At 44.5% G+C, this 27,156-nt stretch overlaps 1 protein-coding gene across 1 annotated transcript in view; it reads right to left on the bottom strand.

Moving 5' to 3' along the window:
* Positions 1-776: 776 nt before the first annotated feature.
* The window catches only part of rapgef1b (Rap guanine nucleotide exchange factor (GEF) 1b), a 60,745-nt gene continuing 34,365 nt past the window's right edge, over positions 777-27,156 (bottom strand). Inside the window, 19 exon segments of the mRNA XM_070442852.1 lie at positions 777-1,608; positions 3,564-3,613; positions 3,615-3,648; positions 3,892-3,949; positions 3,952-3,993; positions 4,565-4,640; positions 5,430-5,535; positions 5,858-5,940; positions 6,371-6,460; positions 7,193-7,354; positions 16,184-16,351; positions 18,745-18,962; positions 19,117-19,686; positions 20,046-20,232; positions 20,588-20,702; positions 21,289-21,348; positions 26,327-26,467; positions 26,552-26,643; positions 26,990-27,146. Of these exon segments, the coding sequence (XP_070298953.1) occupies positions 1,353-1,608; positions 3,564-3,613; positions 3,615-3,648; positions 3,892-3,949; positions 3,952-3,993; positions 4,565-4,640; positions 5,430-5,535; positions 5,858-5,940; positions 6,371-6,460; positions 7,193-7,354; positions 16,184-16,351; positions 18,745-18,962; positions 19,117-19,686; positions 20,046-20,232; positions 20,588-20,702; positions 21,289-21,348; positions 26,327-26,467; positions 26,552-26,643; positions 26,990-27,146 (2,665 nt within the window). The 3' untranslated portion in view covers positions 777-1,352.

Below are 27,156 nucleotides of genomic sequence, written 5' to 3'. Positions count from 1 at the left end.
TCATCAAGCTTACTGCAGACAGGAAAATGAGAGCCTTCTGAAAAAAAAAAATGATTTTCTAAAATTGACATTTAACCAATATAGGCTATACACGACAGCACATTTATTAAGTGGCCACACAATGTGAAGGGTTGAAGGGGATTAGGCTTTGAGGTGAAGGTGAAAGGTGTTGAGGGGTGAAGGTGTTGAGGAAATAATGACTTGTTGAGGGAGGTGACGTGTTGTAAGAATATGTTGAAGATAAATAAACAACGAGAAGACGAGAGGTCAAGGGTGCTGAAAGCAATATAGTACTAAAGTCAATAGATTACTAGCGGTCACAGGGTACTAACGTCAACAGGGTACTTAACGGTCAACAGACCTATCGTCACCAACGGGCATAGGGGTACTAACGGTCAACAGGTACTAACGGTCAACAGGGTACTAACCGGTCAACAAGGGTACTTAACGGAACAGGGTACGAACGGCTCAACAGGGCACTAACGGTCAACAGGGTAATAACGGTCAACAGGGTACTAAACGCGTCAACAGGGTACTAAACCGTCAATAGCGTACTAACCGTCATTAGGGTACTAACCGTCAAACAGGTACTAACGCGTCAATAGGGGTACTAAGGTCAATAGGGTACTAACGGTCAATAGGGGTACTAACGGTCAATTAGGGTTACTAACGGTCAATAGGTACTAACGGTTCAACAGGTTACTAACGGTTCAAACAGGCACTAACGGTCAATAGGTTACCTAACGCGTCAACAGGCGTACTAACGCGTGCAATAGGGTACTAACGGTCAATAGGGTACTAACGGTCAACAGGATACTAACGGTCAACAGGGTACTAACGGTCAACAGGGTACAAACGGTCAATAGGGTACTAACGGCCAATAGGGTACTAACGGTCAACAGGGTACTAACGGTCAACAGGGTACTAACGGTCAATAGTGTATTAACGGTCAATAGGGTACTAACGGTCAATAGGGTACTAATCGTCAATAGGGAATTATCAATGGAAATAGTTGGTTTTCAGTTCAACGTCTGTTAGGAATGTCAGTCCTGAACTCATAGCTACGTGTGGCACGTTCTCATTGGTCCAACCTGAAATAGGATACTTGTTATTTGGCCATCGGCCCAGTTTTATTGCAAGGAATTCTAATTGGTCAACCACAGGCTAGGGCTGGGCTATAAAGTACATCCTGTCCCTTTGTTCTGTGGAGAGAATCCCTGGAGAGAATCACTGAGGACAGGGAAGGAACGACCATCTACCTCTCAGTATAACATCTATGATTTATCCTCTTTGAATAAACCTATTTTCCTCCCCCTGATTTGCTTTGGGTTCCGCGTTATTAAAGAATAACATCAACTGCTAAGAGTGTTGAGGTGAAGGTGTTGAGGGAGGTGAAGGTGTTGAGGGGAAGGTAGTGGTGTTGAGGGGAAGGTAGTGGTGTTGAGGGGAAGGTAGTGGTGTTGAGGGGAAGGTAGTGGTGTTGTTGGACAGACCTTGTCCAGGATGTTCTTGCGAAGCACGCGGGCCAGGCTCAGCTCGCCGTTACACACCAGCCTGAACACCAGGTCCATCAGCTGCTTCAGGATGTCCTCCGTTAACTCCACCAGACTGATGGAAAGGGGGGAGAGGAGAACATTAAAGGGAGGAGAAGTTAATTCACTTAACACTGAAAGGTAAGTTAACATTGAGGGTTGTCTGCTTCCAACACACTCTTTGGAAGTAATTTCTATTCTGTTGGATCCCCAGGGCTATCTACTGCTTAAACAGTAAAAAGCCACTTCTGTGGCTGTACTGAGAGTCTGAGTAAGGTACTGTATATAATATGTGGCTGTACTGAGAGTCTGAGTAAGGTACTGTATATAATATGTGTGCAGACTGAAGTCTGAGTAAGGTACTCGTACATCATATGCGGCAGATGAGAGTCTGAGTAGGTACTGTATATATATGTGACTGTACTGAGCTGTAGTAATGTATGTCATATAAATGTGAGCTGTAACTGCCGAGAGTCTGAAGTAATGTATATTGTTATACATATGTGGCAAGTACTGAGAAGTCTGAGTAAGGTACTGTATTATCATTATGTGGCGTACTGAGCTCTGAGTAAAGGTACTGTATTATTAATATGTGGCAGTACTGAGAGTCTGAGTAAGTCTTATGTGGACTGAAGCTGAGTAATCTTATATTGGCACTGTACTGTAAGTCTGACGAAGGTACTGTCTTTAATGATGTGACTGCTACTGAGGTCATGAGTAATGGTGACTGTATATATATGTGGCAGGTACTGAGAGGTCTGAGTAAGGTATGCTCATAATAATAATGTGGCATACTGAGGAGTCGTAGTAACGGGTACTGTACTTATAAGTATGTGGCTAGTTACTGAGAGTCTGTAGTAAGGTACTGTATACTAATATGTGACTGTACTGGTCTGAGTAATGGTATGTATATAATGTGTCATTGTAGGCGTACTGGAAGTCTGGAGTAAGGTACTGTAGTATAAATAGTACTTTGAGCAGATACTTGAGTAATGTCTTGATAATAAGTGGCTAGACTGGAGGTACTAGTAAGAGATACATTATTATCGTCTGCAGTACTGAGAGTCGAGTAGTACTGTAAGTACTTCGTGTAGTATGTAGATCGAGACGGATGTATCATGACTATGTGATGTACTTGAGAGTCCTGAGTAAGGTACTGTATATAATATGTGACTGTACTGCAGAGTAAGCTGTATAAGTGGTTAAGTTGATGAAGGTACTGTATAAAATTGGAACTGAAGCTATAAGTATGTACGAGATATGGCAGTACTGAGAGTCTGAGTAAGAGTGAGTCTGTAGAATTGACTACTAAGTTATAGCTTGTATAAGTAGTGACTACTGAGAGTTCTGAGAAGGTACATGTACATAATATTGTGGCAAAGTACTGAGAGTCGTAGTAACGGTACGTATATATAATATGTGGACTGTCCTGAGATCTGAGTTAAGATACTGTATAAATTTTATGTGGCAGTGTACTTGAGAAGTCTGAGTAATGGTAACTGTTATATAATATGTTGCGTGTAACTGATGTTAGTCCTGAGTAAGGTCTCGTATATAAGATATGTGACTGGTACTGAGAGTCTGAGTAAGGCTACTGTATATACATTATGGTGTACTGGGTACTGAGAAGGTCTGAATAGTGGACTTACGAGATCTGGTAGTTATAAAATATGTGACTTGTAACTGAGAGTCTGAGTAAGGTACTCTCTATAATATGTAGGCTGTACTGAGAGTATGATAAGGTACTGTATACTACTATGGTGGCTGTACGAGAGTACTGAGTAGCGTACTGTATATAATGATTGACTTGTTTACTGAGAGTATGGAGTAAGGTACTGTAATAGCTGTACATGAGGTGGATAATTCTGCTATATTATGTTGACTGAGAGTCTGAAGTAAGGAGTACTGTATATAATATGTGACTGTATCTGAGCATGAGTAGGTACTCGTATATAATATGTGACGTACTGGAAGTCTGAGTAAGGTACTGCGTATAGATTCTAGTAGAATATTGTCCATACCATTACTCACCACAGTTCGTCCACCAGTCTAACGAGCACAAAGAAGGTGTTCTTGCTGACCGCGCTTCTTAAACGTGTCTGGACTGTGACAGAACCTAGGTGTATGTGGTCCTGTGATCACAGGAGACAACGGAAATGACCTCCACGCTCAAGTATTACGTCCACATTCACAAAATAGTGAATATATTTTCCACTCTCACAGAAGTCACTTTAGGTTCAACCATAGTAGGGACACAATCGACGTTTACCTTACGCACCATTTTCTGTATTTTATCTCATCACAAAAGCCAAATCCATTCAAGCTTTTAGTATTCAACACACAATTTCTAGCTGTAGGCGACCAAAAAAGGATATCTGTAGTGGGCTTCTTAATGAGGTCCTCTGGGCTGCAGAAGTCCTGTATGTGTCAGGAAGACTACTCACATACATAACCACCAGATCTGTATGGGAGCATGAGGAGAAACAGCCCCCCTTTAGTGCACCCTTTCTAAAAGCCACCCCTTTAAAAGCCCACCCCTTAAAAAGCCCACCTCCTTTAAAAGTTCCCACCCCTTTTAAAAGTCCACCCAAAATATTCCGAGGTTGACAACTAACGGTGGATCATCTCAACTTTAGAGAACATGGATGAACATGAATAGATGGGACACGTCTGGTAACCTCTGATTATTCAGAGAAATGTAAAGCTGGTCAGACATACTGTAAGTCAAAGACATACTATAAGTCAAGAGACATATCTGTAAGTCAAGACATTCTGTAGCTATTCTAGCAACTTCACATTTCACTGTAGACCAATTTAACAGACAAAAAGCTGTGATCAGGTTTTGAACTACATCTACGACACACACACACACACACACACACACACACACACACACACACCAACAACCACACACACACACACACACACACACACACACCCACACACACAGAACCACACAGTAACACACACAGACCCACAGTAACACACATTTTAATAGGGGCTGATGTCGAACAGTGATAAATGCTACCTACCTTTGCGGTCTGTCTCTGTGGCGTGGACTAACAGAATATCCCCTGATCCAGCACGCACATCAGGACCATCGTCATTCTGAGAGAGAGAGAGAACGAGAGAGATGAAGTGAGAGATGAATAGATGAAGAAAAAGAAAGCAGCGAGAGAGAGAGACAGGAGGGAGGCAAGGCAGATGGATAGAGAGAGGTGAGGCAGATAGAGAAAGGAGAGGGGAGAGAGGGAAGCGAGGCAGATAGAGAGACAGAGAAAGAGGGTTAGGGAGAGATGTTATGAGGATTAAGGCAGGAATGCAGTCTAGTCCAAAATGCAGCTCTCTCCTCTCTGTCCATGCTCTCTCGCCCTGCAGCAGCTTCACTGACGAGAGAGCGAGAATGAGAGAGTAGGGGGGAGAGAGAGAGGGCTGCTATACGCAGGACATACACTGATCACACAAGCAGACAGATCCCCAACAATAAAACTCGAATTTACCGCTACAGTTGTCCTTTGTTGTTTAACCAGACCTCCCCCTCTCTCTTTATCCCTTTCTGACCTTGCAGAATGGGGACCAACACACACACACACGTCTGTCAGACTGCACCAAACCAAAAAAAGGAAAGGGAATTTTAATGGAGAAAGATCCCCTGCAGTTCCTCTAGAGGTCAGTAGTAGACTAAGAGAAAGAAGGAATGTGAGTGAAATGTGAATATCACCAGTATGAAGGTTGGTGTCTTATGTCAGAGTTTCACATACAGTAAGTAACATGAACAAAATAGCATTTAAAGAAATTGTAGCCAAAGACAACCACAAGCTTTCTAGAGACAATGCTTACTTAGCCAATAGACATGGGTAATAATGTTAGTTCAGTCATGAATGAGGGCAGCATTACCTCCTGTTTGAGTGTTATCCGGGACATGATCTCTTTGTGGTCGATGAGAGAGAGCTCATCCACTTCCTCCTCATCGCTCTGGACCGAGTCTGTCGACTTCTGCCTCCTGCTGACAGAAAGACCGATGGAAGCACCATTAGGTCTGTTTACCTAAACTTACATACATAGACATCGAATGATTACCTAGAATAAAATTGTTACCCATGATAAATGTTCCATTCAAATTGCACTGGTCAGAAGGGGCTTAGTCTCTTCCAGTAATTCTCTCTCTATGCTTACATAGACCTAGCATTGGTCATTAATCAGTATCCATTTCATTCAATTGCTGTTTTACCTTCTAGGATCACCAGATCAAGTAAAGACATTACGCCTGAAGGGGAGAGGGAGTGTTTATGCAATGTGACCTGAACAGTCACTTTATCCCATACCTGTCCTTGTCCAGAGCCTCCTTGCTATTGGAGGAGTGCATTTGTGGCGCGGGGTCTTGAATGACATCGTCAGCAGCGATTGGCTGTGAGGGGCAGAGTAAGCTCTGTCAAGGTAGGTTGAGGAGCAGGAATCATGGAACACCAACACGTAATTTACACAAAGGCTGTCTCCATCAAAAGAGTTGAAATGGAGTTAGCTACCCCTAATGTAATAGGTAGAAGTTGTCATTAACCACTGATACAGATATTTGCTCATCCCCTTAATGGTTACAGTTAGTATTGTTGCAATAATCTGATCCTAGAGTTGTAATTTCTTAAGGAAAACAGTCCTAAACTGCCTTACGTAGTCACGTGTTTATTTCCCCACGCTTTAGCACACGACGTTTGGCATTAAGCAGGTTTTTAAAGGATCAACGAGTTTAGTCTGCTTTGTGCTTTCATTTTTTTGCCATGGAAAATCGAGTATTGTAGTATCGTGACAATCCTACTAGGTTGAGTGCATTAGTTACTTACTCTGAGGCAGGGAGGCAGCTCCAGCTCCCCATTGGCCTGGCTGGATGAGTACAGGTTGACATACTCGCCCTCGCCACCCTCGTCGACGCTCTACGGGAAGAGAAGAGGGACACCATGGTTGAGAGAGACGGCCACAGAATAATTTAGCATAGAACATACTGTGGGGACAGCAAACTCAGGGCTACGGTGAGGTATGGAGAAGCACTTCTACATTGAGTTGTATGGTTTTTACTGGTTGGAAGTGTCAATAATTGGCCACCAGGTGGCACTGGTGTACATGATTAGTGTTTAATGAGTGTACAGTATTTCAGTATAATGCGTGTCTGTTGCACATGGTGAACAGGTGAAACAGTCAAAAGTTCTATGGGTTCCATTTAGACCCACAACTACAATCCGTCAGGATAATACAATAAGCAGTAGTCGAGAATCACCAAAACAGGAGGAAATCTTTCACTATGGTCCACAGTTTAGATGCTTTGTGATTACTGGTATGACAAGATAAATGGTCCTGGAAATCAATGAGTCACCAACAATGTTATTGTCTGACAGGCATCCACCTTAAAATGACTCCTTATTACTGAAACATATCTCCCTGTTATCATCTTCTGTCTGTCTGTCTGTCTGTCTGTCTACCAGTATCACCCGTCTGTCTGAGTTAGGCTACATCTGTCTGTCTGTCCGCCCGCCCGTCTGCCCTTCCGTGTCTGCCCGCCCGCCCGTCCGTCTGTCTGCCCGCCCGCCCGTCCGTTTGTCTGTCTGCCCGCCCGTCTGTCTGCCCGCCCGCGTCTGCCCGCCCGTCCGTCTGTCTGTCTGTCAGCTCACCACTGCCGAGGTGCGGAGGAGAGAGTCAGTTAGAAGAGAAGTGGTCTCAGGAGGAGGAAGACAGATGGCAACAGAGCCCAATGAGTTGGCCAGGGAACCGTTGGGCCTGCCCCTGCTGCCATCCAATATGGTGGCATTGGTCAAGGCGACCTGGTCTGAACTCTGCGATTGGTGGGAAGTAGGAAAGGAAACCAGGAATCAGGAAAGAAGGACAGTGTTATGACAGGTTGAGAAAATAAATCAGACAGAATCAAAGCTGAAAAGTAGAAAGAAAAAAAGTCTCCATCAGCACCTCCTCTCCTGGACTAAAGTGGATGTATGGTTCAACATACTGTAACAATGAATGGACTGATATCAATCTTTCCATGCCTTCCATGTGACTGTATGTGTGTAAGTGTGAATCAGAGTGTGTGTTTGTCTGAGATTGTGTAGTCATGGCGACCAGGTGAGCAGATTCCTGTGAGGAGGAGAAGCAGAAAGCTAGTAACCTGCTGTAACACGCTGTGCACTGTCTACCAACCCTGTTACGTCCAGTAGCGGTATATGAGCCAAATCATAGAGGAAGCCAAGCCAGTGAAAAGCCATATTACAACCTATGGTGTGATAATTGCGTTGTTTGCTCTATAACCCATTGGTTCAAACGCCACCGTAGTATGCAACAAGGCCGTGACAACAAAAAGACAACAGTCACACAGTGGCAGAATAAATTCAACTACACATAGGCTTGTTTCATCACAAAACTGTAGAGCAACATCTGTCCGGTGAAGTCCACAAAGCAAATACTGCATGTAACAAACAGTTATATCACCTGCATATACCAGTTATATCAGTCTCACATTAAGCATCTCCAATCCAAAGTTAAATCTAGAATTGGCTTCCTATTTCACAAAAAGCCTCCTTCACTCATGCTGCCAAACATACCCTCGTTAAACTGACCATCCTACCGATCCTTGACTTCGGTGATGTCATTTACAAAATAGCCTCCAACACTCTACTCAGCAAACTGGATGTAGTCTACTCACAGTGCCATCCATTTTGTCACCAAAGCCCCATATACTACCCACCACTGCGACCTGTATGCTCTCGTTGGCTGGCCCTCGCTACATATTCGTCGCCAAACCCACTGGCTCCAGGTCATCTATAAGTCTTTGCTAGGTAAAGCCCCGCCTTATCTCAGCTCACTGGTCAAAATAGCAACACCCACCCGTAGCATATGCTCCAGCAGGTATATTTTACTGGTCATCCCCAAAGCCAACACCTCCTTTGGCCGCCTTTCCTTCCAGTTCTCTGCTGCCAATGACTGAAACGAATTGCAAAAATCACTGAAGCTGGAGACTTATATCTCCCTCTCTAACTTTAAGCATCAGCTGTCAGAGCAGCATACCGATCACTGTACCTGTACACAGCCAATCTGTAAATAACACACCCAACTACCTCATCCCCATATTGTTATTTATCTTCTTGCTCTTTTGCACCCCAGTATCTCTACTTGCACATCATCATCTGCACATCTATCACTCAAGTGTTAATGCTAAATTGTAATTATTTTCCCTCTATGGCCTATTTATTCACTTACCTCCCTAATATTCTACATTTGAACACACTGTACTTAGATTTTCTATTGTGTTATTGACTGTATGTTTGTTTATTTGTAACTCTGTTGTTGTTTTTGTCGCACTGCTTTGCTTTATCTTGGCCAGGTCACAGTTGTAAATGAGAACTTGTTCTCAACTGGCCTACCTGGTTAAATAAAGGTGAAATATATATTTTTTTAAAGCAACATGAAACATTGCATCAACTATCAACTTAGTCCAGCAGGAAGCTTGTACTAACAAACTTGCAACATTGTATGAAATATTCTCGACTGATCAAAGCATGACATTTTTTTCCCTTTTACGCCTAGTGGTTATCAAAGGGAGAGAGACAAAGGTTTTTGAAATAGGCTACATTCAGGAACTATTGTCATTCTCAATGGATGTAAAAACAGACAGTTTAATTGCTGTTTGAGGTGAAGAAAATGTGTATTTTGAGAAGCTGCACAGCTCATTATTGGTGGTGAATTAAGACAATCAGAAATACTATCAGATCCCCAAAATGGGCAAATGTATAAGCCTACATTTGCACGCAAGCCTGGTACCCTAGACCAACTTCTATGCGTAATCAGGTGTGCGTTCTTACTCATTTACATTGCTAATGCTAAACATTGCTAATGTTGTAAATTACTATTGTAGCTTACTATTGTAGCTGATTTCTTTTAATGGAATATGTAGATAATCCATAAAAAATCTGCCGTTTCCAGTTACAAATGTAATTTACAACATTAACAATGTCTACACTGTATTTCTGATAAATTTGATGTGATTTTAATGGACAACAAATTGGCTTTTCTTTCAAAATCAAGGACATTTCTAAGTGACCCCAAACTTTGAACGGTAGTATACTACTGGTGATATTGGTGTGCCAGCCCTGCAGCCTCCGCAATGGATTAGTCCACTGAGACAGGCGTCAATCAAGACGTGCCATAATTTTGTCTCTGCAGACGAATAGCCTATCAACCAACATTTAAATTTTATAAATGTATTTATTTAACTAGGCAAGTCAGTTAAGAACAAATTCTTATTTACAATGACGGCCTAGGAACAGCGGGTTAACTGCCTTGTTTAGGGGCAGAACGACAGATTTGTACCTTGTCAGCTCAGGGATTCGATCTGGCAAACTTCCGGTTTCTGGCCCAACCCTCTAACCACTAGGCTACCTGCCGCCCCACAAAACAAACAATCGACCAGTCGAGACTAAATGGGGTCAACCCTACATAGATCACTGATAAACACCACACACAGGCGGGCGTGTACACACCATCCCTCCCTCCCACACACACACCATCCCACACACACACACACACATATAAGAGACACTAAACCTAAAAGCAACATGGGTATGCAAAAGTGCAGTGAGAACGTATGAGGATGTTTCCACTGAAGACTAAGAACAGTTTATATTCTTTCCACCCAACAAAATGTTCCAACATACTATTCCCCACAAATGTACAACCATAAAACATACTACCGTACACACACACACACACACACACACACACACACACACACACACACACACACACAGAGCGGAGAAGAAAGATTTTCCACTGAAATGGCATTGTTGGCACTAAATCGAATTACTAAATAAAATATATTGCATATATTTTCTATTTCCTTCCAGACCTCCCATCCTCATGGCATCCCCCCAAAACATCACGCCCTGAGGACTTGAGGAATGTGAACATTCCATTGGCACAAACACTGGGAGGGGATTGAGGGCTTGGGGGAGGCATGAGAGGTGTGAGAGAGAGGAGGGTGAAGTAGACGGGGAACGGGGATTTAAATTGTGAAGTCTACTGTAATGTTTAATGTGTAAATGAAGTTGGATTTGATTTAGTGGGCACAAATGGTTAGAGGTGAAAAGGACTGAGAAAAGGAGAAGAGTGGTAGAGGAAGAAGAAGGGTAGAGGAAGAAGAAGAGCAGGAGAGGGAATCTATTTTGCATCAGGCCAGGTCCAAATGGAGTGATTCCACAGGGAGATACACACCCCCTCTCCCCGATCTCCTCAACGTGCCCCCCACACCCAGGGGCCATACGCAGTCAGCCCACTCCCCAAGACCAAGATCATCTGCTTCATATCCATTAGAGATCAAGGGTCACGGTATAACAGCAGCAAGTGTTAGCTTTGTTAAAGATGTCCCCCAGTGATTTAAAAAAAAACTTTGTGTTGAAAAGTGATATCCTAAGTATAAATACAGTAAAGTACAAAACTAAAGGGGGGGGGGGGGGGGGTTGGGCAAAATGTTGTTGCATTCAAGGAGTTGGTCTGATGGGAATCCGTGATGTCATCGGCCCCCTCCTTTGCTTGATGAACAATAGAGGAGCAATATGTTGAGGATGGTGATGTTGTTTTTTGTTTTTGTCAGCACATTGATCATATGTTGTTGACCATATGATCTAAGAATGCACAGAGCACAACTTTGTCTTGCTATACTTTTGTGCTACTTCTAATGTGGATCACTAGTAGGCCTACTGTATATACTCTGTCTCTTATACACATCTAGATGTGTATAAGAGACAGTACTAGTATTGATGGCTGTCAGCCCTATGACTTGATGGACTAGCCCATTGCTGTCTCTTATACACATCTAGATGTGTATAAGAGACAGCTATGGGACATTAAAGTTGAAACTTGAACAAAATAAATGCGTTAGTCATGCGCGCAGCTAACCACCTCAACCTCATTCATCAACAGGTATAGTCCATCTGCTGTGGAGGTCCCTGACGCAAAGACAATACAGTACTATCACTTGCTCACGTAAGGTCTGCTTGCTTTGTATGAATGCCATTTGGGACTCCTCTTTAGCCCCACTTTTTTCCACAGTATGCACCCACTTCTGTGTCAGTTGTTTCTTAGTCAAAACGCATTACTTTGTATCCTATGATACAAAGCCTGAGGTGGCTTAGAACACACTGCAACAAATGCACACGTAGTACGTACACACACTTACAGGTAACTGCCAAACTAAAGGAAACACTTGAGTAAATGAGGAATACAAAGAATATTGAAAGCAGGTGCTTCCACACAGCTGTGGTTCCTGAGTTATTAAAAAAACAAAAAAAAACAAATTGTATTAGTCCCATGCGCCGAACACAACAGGTGTGGGGCTATGCAAATAGTCTGGGTAGCCATTTGATTAGATGTTCAGGAGTCTTATGGCTTGGGGGTAGAAGCTGTTTAGAAGCCTCTTGGACCTAGACTTGGCGCAGAGAGAACAGTCTATGACTAGGGTGGCTGGAGTCTATTTCTGTTCTTAGTTCTACATTTTTTGAAAGGGGCGTGCTTATTTAAGATGGTGAGGAAAGCCCTTTTAAAGAATAACCAGGGATCCTTTACTGACGCGATGAGGCCAATATCCTTCCAGGATACCGGGCCAGGTCGATTAGAATGGCCTGCTCGCAGAAGTGTTTTAGGGAGCGTTTGACAGTGATGAGGGGTGGTCGTTTGACAGCGGACCCATAGTGGATGCAGGCAATGAGGCAGTGATCGCTGAGATCCTGATTGAAAACAGCAGAGGTGTATTTGGAGGGCAAGTTGGTCAGGATAATATCTATGAGGGTGCCCATGTTTACGGATTTAGGGTTGTACCTGATGGGTTCCTTGATAATTTATGTGAGATTGAGGGCATCTAGCTTAGATTGTAGGACTGCCGGGGTGTTAAGCATGTCCCAGTTTAGGTCACCTAGCAGTACGAACTCTGACGATAGATGGGGGGCAATCAATTCACATATGGTGTCCAGGGCACAGCTGGGAGCTGAGGGGGGTCTATAACAAGCGGCAACAGTGAGGGACTTATTTCTGGAGAGATGGATCTTTAAAAGTAGAAGCTCGAACTGTTTGGGCATAGACCAGAATAGTATGACAGAACTCTGCAGGCTCTCTCTACAGTAGATTGCAATTCCGCCCCCTTAAGCAGTTCTGTCTTGACGGAAAATGTTGTAATTGGGGATGGAATTTTTGGTGGCCTTCCTTAGCCAGGATTCAGACACAGCTAGGACATCAGGGTTGGCGGAGTGTGCTAAAGCAGTGAATAAAACAAACTTAGGGAGCAGGCTTCTGAGGTTAACATGCATCAACCCAAGGCTTTTACGGCTGCAGAAGTCATCAAATGAGAGCGCCTGGAGACACACAGGGCCTGGGTTAACCTCTTCATCACCAGAGGAACAGAGGAGGAGTAGGATGAGGGTACGGCTAAAGGCTATAAGAACTGGTTTTCCAGTGCTTTGGGAACAGAGAATAAAAGGAGCAGATTTCTGGGCGTGGTAGAATGGATTCAGGGCATAGTATACAGACAAGGGTATGGTAGGGTGCGAGTACAGTGGGGGTAAACCTAGCCATTGAGTGACGAGAGGTTTCATCTCTGGAGATGCCTGTTAAGCTAGGTGGGGTCTCTGCATGTGTGTGGGGTGGGACAAGGGGGCTATCTGAGGCATGGCAGGACTAGGGGCGCCACAGTAAAATAAAACAATGAGAGCTGCCCTAAACAACAGTATGCAAGGCATATTGACATTAGAGAAAGGTATAAAGCAATCACAGGTGTTGATTGGGAGAGCTAAGACAACAACGGGTGAGACAACAACGGGTAAACAGCCAGGACAACAACAACAGGTAAATGGCGATGAATGGGCAGAGAGGGTCAGTTAGCTACACACTGGCCCTGAGTTCAAGGCTGGGGCCAACAGATAAACAAAATGAAGTACCGTGTTAATGAACAGTCCAGCAGGCATCAGCTGTGTAGCCGAGCGATCATATGGTCCAATGAGCAGCAAAGATGAGACAGGGAGCTGTTCGGTAGTTGATTACTACGTAAGGCGAGCGGGAGACACGGCATTCAGGAAGCTAGCAGGCTGGGGCTAGCAGATGGATCAACATCCACGATGAGGAGGCCGGTTGAGCGCACATCGGCCGAATTACGTCAGCAGACCAGTAGTGATGGATCGGCGGGGCTCGTGTTGACAAAGGGTCCAGGCCAATTGGCAAGAGAGCTATTTTAGTTGGTGTACTTCGTTTGCTAGTCGGGAAATGGGACAAGCTCGAGGCTAGCTGATGCATGCTTCTGGGCAAGGGCGTTAGCCACAGTAGCAACTAGCTAGCTGCGAAGATCCGGTGTGATGGTCCAGAGCTTGCGGCAGGAATCCGGTGATGTAGTGGGGGAAAAAAGCAGTCCGATATGCTCAGGGCTGATATCATGCTGTGCAGACTGGCAGGTATTATCCAGGCTATCTAGGCTAAAGCAGCTGGAGTTCGAGCTAAAAGGTAAAGACCGCTAGCAGTGGCTAACAATGACTGAAAAGCCAGTAGCTAATTAGCTGTCTAGCTCCTGATGGAGGTTTCAGTTATAAGGTCTAAAAAAAATAGCAGATACGTACCACACTGGGTGAGGCGCGTTGCAGGAAGGTATATTTAATTCAAAAATGGAAAAAAGAGACTGAGATATAATGAAATGTACACAAAAAGAAAAAGACAATATTTACATGGGACGAAAACAAGCACGTCTTACTGCTCCGCCATCTTGGTTTTTGTACCAGGCAGTGATGCAACCAGTCAGGATGCTCTCGATGGTGCAGCTATATAACTTTTTGAGGAGCTGAGGATCCATGCCAAATATTTAAAGTCTCCTGAGGGGGAATAGGTTTTGTTGTGCCCTCTTCGTCTTGGTGTGTTTGGACCATGTTAGTTTGTTGGTGATGTGGACACAAAGGAACTTGAAGCTCTCAACCTGCTCCACTACAGCCCCGTCAATGAGAATGGGGGCGTGCTCGGTCCTCTTTTCCCGTAGTCCACAATCATCTCCTTTGTCTTGATCACATTGAGGGATAGGTTGTTGTTCTGGCACCACACGGCCAGGTCTCTGACCTCCTCCCTATAGACTGTCTCGTTGTTGTCTGTGATCAGGCCTACCACTGTTGTGTCATCTGCAAACTTAATGATGGTGTTGGAGTCATGCCTGGCTGTGCAGTCATGAGTGAACAGGGAGTACAGGAGGGGGCTGAGCATGCACCCCTGAGGGGCCCCTGTGTTGAGGATCAGCGTGGCGGATGTGTTGTTACCTACCCTTACCACCTGGGGGCGGCCCGTCAGGAAGTCCAGGATCCAGTTGCAGAGGGAGGTGTTTAGTCCCAGGGTCCTTAGCTTATTGATGAGCTTTGAGGGCACTACGGTGCTGAACGCTGAGCTGTAGTCAATGATTAGCATTCTCACATAGGTGTTCCTTTTGTCCAGGTGGGAAAGGGCAGTGTGGAGTGCAATAGAGATTGCATCATCTGTGGATCTGTTAGAGCGGTATGCAAATTGGAGTGGGTCTAGGGTTTCTGGGATAATGCCGTTGACGTGAGCCATGACCAGCCTTTCAAAGCACTTCATGGCTACAGACGTGAGTGCTATGGGTTGGTAGTCATTTAGGCAGGTTACCTTAGTGTTCTTGGGCACAGGGACTATGGTGGTCTGCTTAAAACATGTTGGTATTACAGACTCGGACAGGGAGAGGTTGAAAATGTCAAGTTGGTAGTTTAATCTTCCGCGTAGGTCATCAATTTTATTTTCCAAAGACTGTACGTTTGCTAGCAGAATGGAAGGCAGTGGGGGTTTATTCGATCGCCTACGAATTCTCAGAAGGCAGCCCGCCCTCCGGCCACTTTTTCTCCGCCTTCTCTTGACGTAAATGACTGGGATCTGGGCCTGTTCCCGGGAAAGCAGTATGTCATTCACATCGGCCTCCTCGGATTTGTTAAAGAAAAAAAAGGATTCTGCCAGTTTGTGGTGAGTAATGCAGTTCTGATGTGTAGACGATATTTTCGGTCATAAGAGAAAAAAAACAAGCAAAAAACACAATAGGAACACGTAAAATAGGAACAAGTAAAACGTCAGCCTTCTTCTCTGGCGCCATCTTAATTAAGCAATCAGCATCCCATCAAATTAAAGTGTGTGTGTGTCAGTCACCAGATCTCAACACAATTAAACACTTATGGGAGATTATGGATCGGCGCCTGAGACAGCGTTTTCCCCCACCAACAAAACACCAAATGATGGAATTTCTGGTGGAAGAATGGTATAGATTTCCAGACACTTGCAGAATCTATGCCAAGGTGTATTGAAGCTGTTCTGGTGGCTCGTGGTGACCCAATGCCTTATTAAGACACTTTATGTTGGTGTTTCCATTATTTTGGAAGTTACCTGTTCATCATGAGCACACCTTTATCATAATCAATGTTAGAACCATGCCCAGAGACGAACAACAAAACACATCATAACCGCATAAACATAACAGCGGGCCGTGAGCCACTCAGGAGAAATACAACCACATCATTCAGGGCTATCAACAGTCAGATCCAGACAACACAGCCCTGGAGGCCTGCCAATTTGGGCCGTTAGGGCCAATTAGGTAGACTCACCATGGGCGTGGTCAGCGAGGCATGTCCACTCAGGTAGGAGGAGCTAGAAACCAATAGGCTGAGGCCTAGGCCAGAGCCCGCCTCCTCTGCCGCCACCACCAATGGCAGCTGGAGGTGGCATGACAGAGAGGAGGATGAGGAGGAAGAGGGGGAGGAAGAGTGGGAGGCCTGAGGAGGAGAGGAAGGAGAAAATGGAAAAACAAAGGAATGGGGAAAGACAGATAAGAAGAAAGAGACAGCAGTGAGAATAGGGAGCAAAAAGGAATAGGGGAAGAAAATGAAGAAAAAAATACATGAAAGAGATTAAGAAGAGACAAAGAAAGAAAAGTAGTAAAGTTTATTACCCTAGATATAGAGCAGATGGAGCAGCCATTTTAGAACCAGAGACAGAAAAGAGAGTTAAGCAGAGGACAGCACCAGTAATGATGGTGACTGTCAGACATGCAGAAATCTACCACAGAAGAAGGGAATCAATGGAGAAAGGAGAAGACTCCTTGTTGCTGACACTGAACATGAATCCAGTGTAATTAGTTCAGCCACACGGTCAGCAAAAGTCAAAGGTCATCATTAGGGGTCAGAAGCTTAGAAGTCACCAAATAGTCCAGACACCTGCATTCGCTCACAGTATTCAGATCTGACTGTGGCACGCTAAACCTACCAAGCTCTCATGGTCTGATTACGGTCCAAACTCTACAGCTTCAAACAAACCAGGTCAACTACAAGGCCCAAAACACACTTGAAATATGATTCTCCTCCCCCATCAGTCTTCTTATCTGACTGGCACTGGCAGACCGTCAAAATGACATTTTTTTCACAAAGCCGTGTAAATCCTGTGGCTTATTGGACAAGAGGAATAGGATGAGGAGGTAAACAGGCTTTTCCCACCCGGGCCTCGACCTCATTAAGTCCACTACACCACCAGCCAAGATTACCAGGCGAGAGAGAGGATGAGGACATGGAGGAGAGAGAGAGAGAGGGAGGAGGATATGGAGGAAAGAGAGAGGGAGGAAAGAAATACAGTTGGAGGAAAATAATACTTTACAACAGAAATCATCAAAATAAAAGTCTGGAAAGTGTTAAAATATAGAGTTGTTAGTGGACGGCAGAAGACCACAGACGGTCTCTCTCAGTGGCGTCCTACTGTATGAAGTGACGTCTGCTTACTGTTAGGGCTGGGGGCTGATTCTATATGTATTGCGATTCTATACTGTGATTTTATTGTGATTCGATGTTCCAAACATATTGCTAAACACATGTCTCCTGCAGAGGGACAAGAGAGAGCCATGAGAACACAAGTTTTGATCAGTCATGAACATAAAAGTGCTGAAAACAAATTGGCTCCCTATTTAAAAAGAAGATGGAGAACAAGCTATGAAGGAAAAATAAAACCAACTGGCTGGAATGGAATAGATGAAACGGTATCAAACACATCAAACATATGGAAACCACATGTTTGACTCTGTTCCATTTATTCTGTTCCAGACATTACAATGAGCCCTTCCTCCTATAGCTCCTCCCACCAGCCTCTGCTAGCCTCTACCCAGGTCTAGTCTGACAAATCAAATGACACTTGTCTAACTGGTGACACCATAAAGGTTTTATCTCTACAGGTTAATGCATAGTCTAACCTTACCACTTACCACTTGACACCTCAATCCCCAGTTATGTTGAACCAATCCCCATTAACCTGAAAATCGATCTGACCTCCCTAGCCCCTCCCCCACAGCTCTCCCCTCTATAGACTGATTGACCGAGAAAAAGAGAAAAATGAGAGAGCAAGAGAAGAAAAAAACAAGAGAACGAGAGACTAGGCAGACTGAACCAAACCTCTGGACTCTTGTCCTTTCCAGCCAACCAGCCTATAACCAACCTGACGAGTACAAATGACCTCAGAGAGTTTTTCTTCTAGGTCGTGTTCAAAAAGGACTGAAACAGAGAGGGTCCAATAAGAAAGGTCCCTTTTCCTTTCCTGTTGCACGTTTTAAAACATTTTCCATCACATGCCCTAATGAACACGACCCTGCTCTACATTGACACGTGTTCTGGTTGCAAATGACCTATAGACAGTCAACTGTCTTCTGGGGGGGTCATACAGCATAAATGACCCCAGTGAAAATCCGACGCCTCACCTTTGACCCCTAGGCAACTAATGTTGCACGACCATGACCTCACTGTTTTGGTTTCACCACATGGGGTTAAACTTTCACCTTTTAGATTACCATGCTTAATTGTTGACATGGAACTAAGTTAGAAGTGTTAAATCATTAACCTTCAACCCCTACGAGTAAAACATTTAACCATTCAGCACTCAACCATGACCACATGGATGTCCACCTGGAGAGGAGACCTCACACAAAGAACCTTGGGCCCCGATTCTTCACACTTTTCCCGTAGTGTGCACTGGCACGCTCCACCTTCATAACCAATGCATCAATCTCTAGTGTCCTTCTGAAACAAGACCTCTACAGAGGATTGAGAAATTCTGAGGTGGTGTAGCCAATAAGGGCTCCCAGAATGTTTGAGTGGGGGGTGAAGACTTGAGGGTGATCATACACACTCACCAGCTGCCTCTGCTTGGGGGGCAGGGCGGGGGGCGGGAAGAGGGGTATGGGAAGGGGTTCGTGGACCGAGTCGGTGCTACTGAAGGAGTCGTTGAGGCCGTAGACGTCCTGGAAGCGTTTGTTCCTCTGCTCATAGATGCTCTCATTCTGTGGGGTCTGGTAGAACACTGAGGGCTGGGGCTCTGAGTAGTCCTCCACAAACTGCATGTACGCCAGGACTGGAGGGAGATTACATAGCAGGAGATTAAAAGTGATTCAAGTGAAACGTTAAACACGCACACTACCAGCCTCAATTTTCTTTCCCTCCATCTCTTCCAGTCCTATCCCTTCCTTTCTCCAGCACACCCCCCCCCCCCCCACACCACCCTCCACCCCCCCCCCCCCCCTTCTTGCTCCTCTTCTCAGGCAGAGGCGGTGGACTAGAGGGCAGGTCGGCGCTCTCGCTAGCCAGGTACTGGGCCACGAACACCCCCCCGTTGCTCTGGGGCATGGGCGAGTTGGGAGTGAAGAGGGGCGTGGGGTGCAGCAGCTCCTCCTCCGACAGGTTATCGTATTGGGAAGGGGACCTCTCGTTGAGGGGCCCCCCCGAGGAGCCACACCCGTCCTGATAGGGTGAAACCTGGGAGCTGCGCCGCTTCTTCTGGGGTAATGCTGGAGGAGCACTGATGCGGGATGGTTGTAAGGGGATGATGTGGGAACCGGGCTGGGGTGTCCAGTACTCAGACTGGGGTGGGTGGGGTTGTTGGTGGTGGGGGGCGGGTGGTGACCTGAACCGGGGGTGAGGAGGCACGGGAGAGGAGCACTCACTGTGGGACTCGGGGAGGGGGGACAGGGACATGACCCCTGAGGGGGTGGCAGTGGAGGGCAGGTGGGTGTCCCCTGTGAAGACAGCGAGGTCCTGGTGGAGGAAGTCATAGTCGGGGTCGTAACTCTCTGTGTTGTCTGGAGAAAAATATATATGTTTTTACTGTCAAATACACCAGATAGGTGCAGTGAAATGTGTTGTAAAAGAGAGAGACAAGAGGTTAGAGAGGGGGACATTTGTAGAGAAAATAACAAGTGCTTGTGGTTAGGTGAGGCTGTTGACATGTAAAGTGGGTGTTTGTTCAGTCTATGTATTTTTGTCCATCTTTACTAAAACAATTGTGTGCATTCTATTGTGTGTATTTTCATTTTGTGCGAGAAAGTATGCACATGTTCAAAAATGTGTGTGTTTTTCTATTTCAGTACAGACAGTGTATAAAGATCAACCGTGACTATGATGACTGTCTAATTGTATGTATATGTGTTTGTGCCCCTACCCAGTGTCTCACAGCTAGTATTTCTGGAGCACTGTCCACTGTCCTGTTCCATGGAGCAGAGCTGCTCTTCAGACCTGCTGAGCTTCCCCATGCTGCTGTAGGGCGAGAGGCGCGGAGAGTCACACCCATACGACTGGCTGCCCCCCGAGAAACGCCTCTGGAGGAACTCCTGCTCATAGTCCTGCTGCTACACACACAGACAGACAGAGACAAAGACAAAGACAGACAGAGACAGGCACATATACACAGACAGACAATCAAAGAAGAAACCAGTGAAGTCTGCTACACAATCAGTTTCATCAAACAATAGAAAACTTTGTGGATATATGATCCAGTGATGGCCGGCCTAATCAAGTCTGATTTAGTCAGTCACTAGTTATGTATCCATCACTGTATCACGTTATTTCACTATAGTCTGGTAATCCACCCTGATCATACTCTGATGCAGATGATCTATAGTAGACCAGTGTACAAGATCACAGTATTACTATCGAGTAAGTGGGTGTTATTCAACCATAACCCTTGGTGTGGGTTGGTGGTACCTGTCTGTGGACGCTGCAAGGCAGGCTGGAGCCGCGGCTCATGGGGGCCACCACTGCCACCCGAGTGGGCGACGAGGCCGACTGACGTTTCTTTGGGGGCAAAGCTGGAGGAGGACTGGAGAGAGAGAAGTAGGACAATCAGTGAGAAGAGGTTTTTAGGCTTCTGATACCCAACCAGGCGGACAAATAAAACACACAGTTTACTGTTCCTTGAGCAAGATTGTGAGATATGACACTGAGGGGTTGTTATGGTCAGCATTTCCTGCTTAATGCCTCTTTTTCGATCACCTCTGGAGTAGCACAAACAGAAGTTGGGCTTTCCAGGTTATCACACTGCAATCATCACAAGTCAATGGCAGATTTAAAGGCACAACATAAAATCAGCAGGTCAAGGATACATGTGGGACCATGACTGGGAAAGTGATGACAGTTATGATATGTACAAACCAAACAGATACATATATGAATGTTTATATGACATCATTGGTACACACTCATGCACCAAGCTTTCTCCTGATTGGATAAGGGCTTCATTGTACGGCGTGATGCAATGACGCATAATTAGGAACTCAAGCATGCAAGACAAGACACTCCACCAATCAGGCACTCAACCTATCAAGACTCTTCCGGGACGGGATTGGACAGTTATTAAGGAAGCAGGATGTCACAATGCAGGGGGATGACCCTACTGGCTAACGTACGTGTCAGTCTTTGTGGATCTCCGTTGGCCAGCGAAAGTGGGGTCAGTAGCCAAGTGTGCTCTGTTCCCAGGACAACATGGAGAGAGGGATGGAAAGTAGATAAAGAGAGTGAAAGAGAGAGAGGAAGAAAAAGTAAGAGACAGACAGCAGTGCACCTCAAAAGCCTAGTAGTAGTAGTATTCAAGGTTTTGATCTAATCTTCCGGCCAAGTCCAAGGCCTATTGATTTTTCATAGCTCCACTTCCTTAAGCCCACAGAAAATGAATGCCTGTCTACCACCTTCCGTTTCGCCACCTCTTATGACGACCCTTTTTCCACTAAAGAGGAGAAGGCCATCTAGGCCAGTGGTTCCCAAACTTTTTATAGTCCCGTACCCCTTCGAACATTCAATCTCCATCTGCATACTCCCTCTAGCACCAGGGTCAGCGCACTCTCAAATGTTGTTTTTGCCATCATTGTAAGCCTGCCACACACACTATACAATATATTTATTACACATAAGAATGAGTGTGAGTTTGTCGTCACAACCCGGCTCATGGGAAGTGATGAAGAGCTCTTATAGGACCAGGGCAGAAAATATAACAATAATCAATAATTTTGCTCTTTATTTAGCCATCTTACATATAAAACCTTATTTGTTCATCAACAATTGTGAATAACTCACCACAGGTTAATGAGTAGGGTGTGCTTGAAAGGATGCACATAACTCTGCAATGTTGGGTTGTATTGGAGAGAGTCTCAGTCAAATAATTTTCAACACAGTCTGTGCCTGTATTTAGTTTTCATGCTAGTGAGGGCCGAGAATCAACTCTCACATAGGTACGTGGTTGCAAAGAGCATCAGTGTCTTAACAGCGCGATTTGCCAAGGCAAGAAACTATGAGCGCAGCCCTATCCAGAAATCTGGCAGTGGCTTCTAATTAAATTACATTTTCACAGAACCGCTTGTTGCAATTTCGATGAGGCTCTTGTTCAGATATGGTTAAGTGGACTGTGGGCAGTGCATGAAAGGGATAACGAACCCAGTTGTTTGTGTCGTCCGTTTCGGGAAAGTACCTGTGTAATTGCGTACCCAGCTCACTCAGGTGCTTCGCTATATCACATTTGACATTGTCCTTAAGCTTTAGTTCATTTGCACACAAAAAAAATCATACAATGATGGAAAGACCTGTGTTGTCCTTGTTAATGCAGACAGAAAAGAGCTCCAACTTCTTAATCATCGCCTCAATTTTGTCCCGCACATTGAATATAGTTGGGGGAGAGTCCCTGTAATGCTAGATTCAGATCATTCAGGCGAGAAAAAACATCACCCAGATAGGCCAGTCGTGTGAGAAACTCGTCATCATGCAAGCGGTCAGGCAAGTAAAAATTATGGTCAATAAAGAAAACTTTAAGCTCGTCTCTCAATTCAAAAAAACGTGTCAATACTTTGCCCCTTGACAACCAGCGCACTTCTGTATGTTGTGAAAGCGTTACATGGTCGCTGCCCATATCATTGCATAATGCAGAAAATACACAAGAGTTCAGGGGCCTTGCTTTAAAAAAGTTAACCATTTTCACTGTAGTGTCCAAAACATCTTTCAAGCTGTCAGGCATTCCCTTGGCAGCAAGAGCCTCTCTGTGGATGCTGCAGTGTACCCAAGTGGCGTCGGGAGAAACTGCTTGCACGCCCGTTACCACTCCACGTTGTCTCCCTGTCATGGCTTTTGCGCCATCAGTACAGACACCAACACATCTTGACCACCAAAGTCCATTTGATGTCACAAAGCTGTCCAGTACTTTAAAAATATCCTCTCCTGTTGTCCTGGTATCCAGTGGTTTGCAGAAGAGGATGTCTTCCTTAATTGACCCCCCATAAACGTAACGTACATATACTAGGAGCTGTGCCATGCTCGGCACCTCTGTTAACTCATCCAGCTGTAACACATATAATTCACTGGCTTGTATGCAACGCAGTAATTGTTTCAAAACATCTCCTGCCATGTCACTGATGCGTCATGAAACAGTGTTGTTTGATGAAGGCATTGTCTGTATAGTTTTTTTGGGGCCTTTTCCCCCAGCATTATCCCAGCCATATCCGCGGCAGCAGGAAAAATTAAGTCCTCCACAATAGCATGGGGCTTGCCTGTCCTAGCCACTCGGTAGCTCACCATATAAGACGCTTCTAGCCTTCTTATTAATGGTATCTGTTGCTTTTATACATGTCTTACTACTCGAAAGTTGTCTTCATTCCCACTCAAAAAAACCCTGTGGCTTATTTTTCAAATTGTCATGTTTCGTTTCTAAATGTCTGCGCAAGAGTGAATGTTTCCCGCGAGAGAGTAATGGTTAATGTGATTGGTGTTAATTATTTGACTAGGCTACCTGTATTTGACATCGTGTTATTTCGCTGAACACTAGATGGTTTCATTTTATTTTTGGCAGTGAAACGAGGCTACTCAGGCGAGAGAAAAACTCACCCAAATGTATTGCCCTGTTGAAAATAAATGTACTTGTTTGAAAATGTGAATCACATTTTTATTTGGCGTACCCCCAATGGCATTGTGCGTCCCCCAGTTTGGGAATACCTGGTCTAGACTTCAGAAAGTATTCACACCCCTTGACCTTTTCCACATTTGATGTTACGAATTGAGATTAAAATAGATTTAATTGTCTTTATTTTTTTTTTTTATCTACACATGTATTTATTTATTTTTGATGAATGGAATAAATAAAAAATATATATATCTTGATTAGATAAGTATTCAACCCCCTTTGGCAGCAATTACAGTCTTTTTGAGTAAGTCTCTAAGAGATTTTCACACTTGGATAGTACAATATTTGCCCATATTCTTTTTTAAACTCTTCAAGATCTGTCAAGTTGGTTGTAGATCATTGCTAGACAGCCAATCTCAAGTCTTGCCATAGATTTTCAAACTGATTTAGGTCAAAACCTTAACTAGGCCACTCAAGAACATTCAATGTTGTCTAGGTAAGCAACTCCAGTTTATATTTGGCTTTGAGTTTCAGGTTATTGTCCTCCTGAAAGGTGAACTTGTCTCCCAGTGTCTGGTGGAAAACAGACTGAACCAGGTTTTCCTCTAGGATTTTGCCTGTGCTTAGCTCTTTTCCACCCCCCCCCAAAAAAACTCCCTAGCCCTTGACGATGATGAGCATATCCATAACACGATGCAGCCACCACCATGCTTGAAAATATGAAGAGTGGTAGTCAGTGATGTGTTTGCCCCAAACATAATGCTTTGATTCAAGACAAAGTTAATTTCTTTGCCACACTTTTTGCAGTAATACTTTAGTGCCTTATTGCAAACAGGATGCATGTTTGAGTTTTTTTCTTTCTGCACAGGCTTCCTTATTTTTACTCTCATTTAGGTTAGTATTGTGGAGTAACTACAATGTTGTTGATCCATCCTCAGTTTTCTGCTATCACAGCCATTAAACTAACTTCCTCTCCAGCAACTGAGTTAGGAAGGACGCCTGTATCTTTGTAGTGACTGGGTGTATTGATACACCATCCAAAGTGTAATTAATAATAATGCTCAAAGGGATATTCACTGTCTGCTTTAATTATTTTTACCCATCTAACAATAGATGCCCTTCTTTGCGAGGCATTGGAAAACCTCCCTGGTCATTGTGGTTGAATCTGTGTTTGAAATTCACTGCTTGACTGAGGGACCTTACAGATAATTGTATGTGTGGGGTACAGAGATGAGGTAGTCATTCAAAAATAATTTTAGACACTATTATTGCACACAGTGAGTCCACGCAACTTATTATGTGACTTGTTAAGCAAATGTTTACTCTTGAACGTATTTAGTCTTGCCATAACAAAGGGGTTGAATACTTAAAAATAAAAAGATCCACTTTGACATTGTGGGAAATTCTGTGTATGTGGATCAGTGGCACAACATCTCAATTTAATCCATTTAAAAATGTTAAATTCAGGCTGTAACAACAAAATGTGGACAAAGTCAAGGTGTGTGAATAATTTCTGAAGGCACTGTATGTTGTAGATTAATAGAATTCCTCTTTAAGATAAGTTTTCTACCAAATTTGTTTGAAAATTATGGATAAAGAGACTACAGCCCTGGTCAAAAGAAGTGCACTACACAGGGAATAGGGTGCTATTTGCGAGATACCATGACATGTTTCAGACTCAATTAGACCTAATTCATAAATAGACCCTGACCTCATGTCAATCAAAAATGATTAATGCTGACTTGCATCAACATTTCAGTTTATCTACACTTCACCTCCTCTCTGGCAGATTTCTAAAATAAAACATTCAGAAGGTCTCATGCAACAGCACCAAAAATGATTTATGCTGACCAGCACAAACGTTTCAGTTTTATCTTCACTTCACTTCCTCTTTGGCAGAATTCTAAAAAGAAAAAGCTTCCAGAAGTGCTCACGCAACAGCACCACAGAAGCGGTCACTTACACCATGTGGCACTGGACCGCTTCTGCTTTTTTTCTGACTACAGACACTCGAGACTGCAGGTTCCTTCTCATTACTGTGGCAGGGGGGAACTTCTCTTTCCACTGGGAACTTACAGTAACAAACATGACCGCTTTAAGACAGTCAGAAACAGGAACTTGAAAGCGATTGAATGACAATTTCACTCATTGAAATCAGTGTGCGACAACTCATACAGAGAGTGAAATATTATTTGTTTTTGTTTCACTAAGGTAAAGCGAGTCTAAGCGGGACAGTACTGAAAAACCACTCTCACGCTACATGGGTGCATCTCAATAGTCTCAAGTAGCTTCATCTCCTTATTTCTTCCAAGTTAAAGAAATATCTCACTCAAAATATCTGGAAGAAGCCAATTCAATGAATTGCAGATGAGGACAGGGCGATGAGAAGATGAAGCCCTACACAACTGAAAATGTTGAATACACCATATTTAAGACCCAGGGGAAAACTCTGGGCCCTAAAACTAAAAGGCCCTAAAGATTCGGTCTGGTCTAGTGGGCCCTGGTGCATACTATTGGTATGCCACTGTCGATTATATCCAAAGATGGAGTCCAGTGTTCCTCACCTGAGTGCATCCATTTTCAGGCCAGGGAGGGGGGGTTTGGGCGGAGCTACGTCCTCCTCTGCCATGTCCGTCACAGCATCGGTGAGCGGGGTCTTACTCAGGATCTCCCTCTCCCGTTCTGTCAGTGGCAACTCTGACCTGCTGGGAACAGCAGTGTGTGTGACAGAGATAGACTGACAGGAAAAAGTCTGGTGTATGTAGGGTTGTTTGTGTGCGTTCACTCACCTCTCTGGTGTAGTGACAGGTGGTGGTGGGGGTTTGTTGGGTATGGTGGGGGAGGGTTGCTCCTGTTTCTCTATGGTGAGTTTGACCAGCTCCTGTTAGAACAACAACTTCAATGTGTACAGTATACTGTTTTCAATCAGATTAAGATGTTTTCATTATATAATTTAGACAAAAACTGAGTGGTCAGAGAGCAGACCTGGGTCAAATACATTCAGTTGGAAAGAATTTTGAAGTATTTGCACTTTCGGGACCATTCCATTTGGTGCCATTGTACGAGGCAAGCTAACCAAACCACAGCATACGTATTTGAAAGTAGGCCTATTTGACAAATGTATTTGCCCCAGCTCGGCAAGGGAGAAACAGACACTATGACCCTCTCTGAGAGCCGTGGAAAGCTGCAAGCTATCGTTTCACAGACCCACCGACTGTCCCTCTTACCTTGACCCCATCCAGGACGGCTTTGATGACTGTCGTGACCGCGACCACGTTGTCCTTGTCATCAAGGTCGATGCCGTCCAGCATGACGTGGTCGGACCAGCGGATCAGGTTGGCAAGGCTCTGGTACACCCGGTTGTGACACGACGACACAGCCGAACTGAAGAGAA

The sequence above is a fragment of the Salvelinus sp. IW2-2015 genome, linkage group LG4q.1:29 (assembly GCF_002910315.2).
Source record: "Salvelinus sp. IW2-2015 linkage group LG4q.1:29, ASM291031v2, whole genome shotgun sequence".
NCBI classification, from domain to species: Eukaryota; Metazoa; Chordata; class Actinopteri; order Salmoniformes; family Salmonidae; genus Salvelinus; species Salvelinus sp. IW2-2015.
The sequence above is the reverse complement of the archived record's forward strand: the minus strand, read 5'-3'. Positions and strand labels throughout refer to the sequence as shown.